The following is a 6,549-nucleotide window of genomic DNA, read 5'->3' as shown; positions in this document are numbered from 1 at the left end:
TCTCACGACGTTTCGGCCACAACGCAAGCAGCCGTCCTCAGGTGGAGAACAGGTCTGTCGAGAAGACAGACCTGTTCTCCATTCAGACTCTGTCTTCTCGACAGACCTGTTCTCCACCTGAGGACGGCTGCTTGCGTTGTGGCCGAAACGTCGTGAGAATTGTATTATTTTATGATGTTTTATTTTTATTATTTTATTATTTCCCTTCTACGTGACTTTACCGAAAGAACCAAGAAGATAAATAGACTTTGTAATAAATGTTTTCTCCTACAACATCAGAGTGCAGCGCCACATTAAATATAATATGCCTACAGTTATATGTTTGCGACATAGAATTGTAATGTATGACTTACTGTTAGTAGCTCAGCTTATTGGAGAGTATATTTAGTATATTGATGATACTGATGTAGTTTATATTTTAGTTTTTTACGTGGTGGTATAGCTGCTGCAGCCCCTTACTATTCAAACTCGTTCCCTCTATTACTGCTAACCCTACTCCCTCCCTTTGATGCTGCTAATCCTACATAATGCACGGGCATAATATGACTTTGAAACCCCCCCCCACCTCCTACGCATTCCACAAGTAGTGACTAATCCCATATCTGCATTTCTCATAAATATTCTAAATTCCTCTGTTGATATGCAAATTCCTTTGTCAAGGCGCCCCTTATCCCCTCCAACCCAGCTTAAATATACGCTGCCAAGCTTGGTGGTGCCCATTCAGACGCTGTCTTTCTTCACCTGAGGACGGCTGCTTGCGTTGTGGCCGAAACGTCGTGAGAATTGTATTATTTTATGATGTTTTATTTTTATTATTTTATTATTTCCCTTCTACGTGATGACTTTACCGAAAGAACCAAGAAGATGAATCCCTGCAGTCACGAAAGCTTTAAATCGGAATTTTATTCTGTTTTATTTTTATTATTTTATTATTTCCCTTCTACGTGACGACTTTAACCGAAAGAACCAAGATAGACCACACGAGCTGGTTAACATCTCCCAGCCACCGTCGCGCCACTCCCGCTAACCGATCGATCCGCGTCGCCCCAGGCGCACGTTAACCACCGCCGGCGTCGCCGTTTATTTCTGTGTCTCACGGAAACCGGCGAAGGCGACGACGACGACGGCGACGACGGCGAGCGGAAGAGGAGGAAGCGAGGCGGCGGCGGCGTTGCCGCCGCGAGGACGCACGAGTGCGGCGAGTGCGGCAAATCCTTCTCGAGCAAGTTCAGCCTGACGCGTCACGCCGTCACGCACTCGGGGGAGCAGCCGCACGTCTGCCCCGTGTGCGGCAAGGGCTTCTCCTACCGCCAGAGCCTGGCGGCCCACGCGCGCACCCACACCGGCGAGCGTCCGCACGCCTGCCCCGCCTGCGGCAAGCGCTTCGCCGAGCGCTCGGGCCTGGAGGTCCACTCGCGGACGCACACGGGCGAGCGTCCGCACGCCTGCCCCGAGTGCGGACGGGCCTTCTCCCACCACAGCAACCTCAAGAACCACCGGCGGTCGCACTCGGACGAGCGCCCCTTCTCCTGCGAGCTGTGCGGCAAGCGCTTCGCCAAGAGCTCCGTGCTGCGGATGCACTACCGCACGCACTCGGGAGAGAGGCCTCACGTCTGCGCCGAGTGCGGCCGGGGATTCACGCAGAGCTACGACCTGACGGAGCACCGGCGCACGCACACGGGGGAGCGTCCGCACGCTTGCGACGAGTGCGGAAAGCGCTTCTCCCGCAGGGAGTACCTCAAGGTGCACGGGCTCACGCACACGGGAGAGAAGCCGTACGCCTGCGACGACTGCGGCAAGCGCTTCACCCGGCGGGAGTACCTCAAGGTGCACGCCAGGAAGCACGAGAGCGAGGGGGCGCCCCCGGCGCTGGGAGCCGGTCGCGAGTGAACGCCACGACACGCTGCCGGTAGTGGCGAGGTAGAAGTTGCCGATCGCGACGCGTGGCTGTGTGCGTGTGGTGATGCCACCGCCGCTTAGCGGTGAATGGCGGCTACGTAGAAGGGAAGTAATAAAATAATAAAAACAAAACATAACAAAATAATATAATTCTCACGACGTTTCGGCCACAACGCAAGCAGCCGTCCTCAGGTGAAGAGAACGGCTGCTTGCGTTGTGGCCGAAACGTCGTGAGAATTATGTTGTTTTGTTATGTTTTGTTTTTATTATTTTATTACTTCCCTTCTACGTGACTTTACCGAAAGAACCAAGAAGATGAATCCCTGCAGTCACGAAAGAAGCTTTAAATCGAAATTTTATTATGTTTTGTTTTTATTATTTTATTACTTCCCTTCTACGTGACTTTACCGAAAGAACCAAGAAGATGAATCCCTGCAGTCACGAAAGCTTTAAATCGAAATTGAATGGCGGTTGTTGTTGTTGTGTGGGGAGCGGTGGTGTAGCGGTCAGCGCTACGAGCACGGCGACCCGAGTTCGATTCCCGCTCACGGCCACCACTGGTGACGATTATTTCAACCGGTCCTGGGCCTCTCCTAGGTCGACTCAGCCTCAAACAAGTAACTGGTGCGTTGTGTGTGAACATCGCCACTTGGGAGACAAAGGCGGCGGGGCGTGGTGAATCCAAGTCCCGGGCGAAGCCGGGTGGTACAGCTCGTACCTGATGATCTCTTGTGATGTATAACCTCGTGCCACGGAAGATCTCTCCTCTAGTTCAGCAGTTCTCACCTGATGACGCTCGCCTGGGGGTTGCGATCGAATCGTCGCGATCTGTGATGTCTCTGAAAGTGTTGTTGTTGTTGTTCGGGGAAAGTTTGTAAGGAACAGGAAAGAGACGAAGAGCTCACAGACGATGTCTAGACGACGACATCGCAAGCGATTGGTGCCAGACGTGGCCACCACAACACACGACGGAATGTGCAGTGGACACCTGCAGGGCTCTCTGTGCCCAGCCCGTGGATTGGGATGATGATGTTGATGCACTACGCTATACACGACTACACAGTATACTACTATACACTACACTATACACTACTATACACTACACTATACACTACTACACTATATACTACTATACACTACACTATACACTACGCTATACACTGCTACACAGTATACTACTATACACTACGCTATACACTACTATACACTACACTATACACTACTACACTATATACTACTATACACTACACTATACACTATACTATATACTGCTATACACTACCCTATTATACACTCCACTATACACTCCACTATATACTACTCTACACTACACTACTATACACTACACTATATACTACTACACAATACACTACTATACACTACGCTATACACTACTACACACACTATACACTACTACACAGTACACTATACACTACACAATATACTACTATACACTACCCTACTATACACTCCACGATACACTACGCTATACACGACTACACAGTACACTACTATACACTACACTATATACTACTCTACACTACCCTACTATACACGATACACTACACAGTATACTACTACACAGTACACTACGATACACTACACTATATACCACTCTACACTATACACTACACTATACACTACTACACAGTACACTACTATATACCACTATACATTACACTATACACTACTACACACTATACACTACACTATACACTACACCACACACTACACTACACTATACACTACTACACACTACACTATACACTACTATACACTACACTATACACTACTACACACTACACTACACTATACACTACTATACACTACACTATACACTACTACACACTACACTATACACTACTATACACTACACTATACACTACTACACACTACACTATACACTACTACACACTACACTATACACTACTACACACTACACTATACACTACACTATACACTACTACACACTACACTATACACTACTACACACTACACTATACACTACACCACACACTACACTACACACTACACTATACACTACACTATACACTACTACACACTACACTACACTATACACTACTATACACTACACTATACACTACTATACACTACACTATACACTACTACACACTACACTATACACTACTACACACTACACTACACTATACACTACTATACACTACACTATACACTACTATACACTACACTATACACTACTACACACTACACTATACACTACTACACACTACACTACACTATACACTACTACACACTACACTATACACTACACTATACACTACTACACACTACACTATACACTACTACACACTATACACTACACTATACACTACACCACACACTACACTACACACTACACTATACACTACACTATACACACTACACTACACACTACTATACACTACACTATACACTACTACACTACACTATACACTACTATACACTACACTATACACTACTACACACTACACACTACACTATACACTACTACACACTACACTATACACTACTATACACTACTACACACTACACTACACTATACACTACTACACACTACACTACACTATACACTACTACACACTACACTACACTATACACTACACTATACACTACTACACACTACACTATACACTACTACACACTACACACTACACTATATACTACTACACACTACACTACACTATACACTACTATACACTACTACACACTACACTATACACTACTACACACTACTACACACTACACTATACACTACACTATACACTACTACACACTACACTACACTATACACTACTATACACTACACTACACACTACACACTACACTACACTATACACTACTATACACTACGACGGAGCCAGGCCGTTGCTGCTTTGGATCTTCCACGTACAGTCTGGTTCTCCTGTAGCCGGCGGTTGTTGCGTTCCTAAAGAACAGCGCGTTATGTAAAAGTCGCGTTATAATCTATAATACAGGGGGCAAAGCATCGTTCGCGATAACACGTGAGGCGCGTGGGTAGTGTCGCGTCTAGAAGTATCCAGCAGCATCCCGATGCCTCGCGCGTGTTCACGATGACGATGCCACCGCTTCTCCCGACTCGCGTTACAATCTCTGGATCCAATCCGTGTCGTTTAAAAACGCCTTCCCTAACACGACGTTCATCGCGTTGCTGCCGATATCGGATTCGCGTTCTGAAAACAACCACCACCACCTCGGCGCGGTGGGGGAGCAACGCAGGCTGGAGTTGCTTAGTCGCGATGTCGTGAGAGTTTTTTGTGAAATAGCCACCAGCCATGCCCTGTTGTGCTTTGCTTGGAGGAGCTCATTATACTGGTAGGAACGAAGTGAACCAGCCTACAATAGATTATATCGTCCGTCCGATGTCCGATTAGGTGTATCAACATCGCCCCCTACTGCAAACACTTGGCAGGACCCTACAAAAACCTTTAGACTCGGTGAGGCTTCCCTGGCTAAATAAGTGTAACATTCCCTTATAATTCCCTGAGATAGTTTTTAATTAAAACATTTAAATTAAAAATTAACTCACAGCGGCCTAAAGCCTACAGCTAGGCCTAAAGCCTAGAACTAGGCCTCAAACTCTCCCATCGTATCGTACCCCCGCGTGTGTGAAAGGGAGTTAATGTTTAACAATGTTACATTCCCTGATGTTTTTTTTTAAATAGAAACATTTACATTTAAAGCTTTTACATTAATAATTAAAACATTTAAATAAAAAATTAACTCACAGCGGCCTAAAGCCTACAGCTAGGCCTAAAGCCTAGAACTAGGCCTCAAACTCTCCCATCGTATCGTACCCCCGCGTGTGTGAAAGGGAGTTAATGTTTAACAATGTTACATTCCCTGATGTTTTTTTAAAATAGAAACATTTACATTTAAAGCTTTTACATTAATAATTAAAACATTTAAATAAAAAATTAACTCACAGCGGCCTAAAGCCTACAGCTAGGCCTAAAGCCTAGAACTAGGCCTCAAACTCTCCCTTCGTATCGTACCCCCGCCATTTCATTTTATTATAGCCGTTCATTTGTTCGTTCCTACCAGCCCACCCCGCAGGGACCTGTTTATCGTCGTCGTCGTCATTTAGCGTATACGGTAGTAACGATTATCACCGCGATGTGTGGAGTAGCTCTGCTCGTGTGATGTTTGTGATAAACGCCGCCTCCCATTGCCACCACCCCCTGTTGTGGGTTTTTGTTGCCGTTGATCGAGTCGCATGGCGGGAGGGAAAGAAACGGAGGACCCGGAGAAAATTCCACGCGACCACGAGGCGAGAGAGAGAGACACGCAAACTCCGAATATACAGCAGCAGGCGTCGGGATGGAACCCACGACCTCCAGCATACCGGGCGATGTAGTTAACATCTCGCCACCGCCGAGTTAGGAACAGGCTTTATACCTTTAAGAATGGGATTTGGCCTCTCTGGCAATAATCCCAGGAGGTTCGCGTACCCGAAATCACGACCTAGCACCCCCCGAACATTCACCGTCCACGTCACACAGCTGAGTGCCAACATCTCAATTGGCTCTGTTGCCCGCACTCTGAATAGTCCACACACTGAGACAATTCTAGATTTGAAGCTTTCGTGACTGTAGGACCGTGGGCAATTAC

The 6,549-nt window shown here is 46.5% G+C and overlaps 1 protein-coding gene across 1 annotated transcript in view; it reads left to right on the top strand.

Moving 5' to 3' along the window:
- LOC144735464 (uncharacterized) overlaps positions 1-2,085 on the top strand; it is a 30,495-nt gene extending 28,410 nt beyond the window's left edge. The window contains exon 8 of the mRNA XM_078617865.1: positions 1,112-2,085. Within this exon, the coding sequence (XP_078473991.1) occupies positions 1,112-1,890 (779 nt within the window). The 3' untranslated portion in view covers positions 1,891-2,085. The remainder of the gene's footprint in view (positions 1-1,111) is intronic.
- Positions 2,086-6,549: the final 4,464 nt, after the last annotated feature.

The sequence above is a fragment of the Lampetra planeri genome, chromosome 55 (genome assembly GCF_965212315.1).
Source record: "Lampetra planeri chromosome 55, kcLamPlan1.2.h2, whole genome shotgun sequence".
Lineage (NCBI taxonomy): Eukaryota > Metazoa > Chordata > Hyperoartia > Petromyzontiformes > Petromyzontidae > Lampetra > Lampetra planeri.
This window is presented reverse-complemented; position numbering and strand designations above follow the sequence as displayed.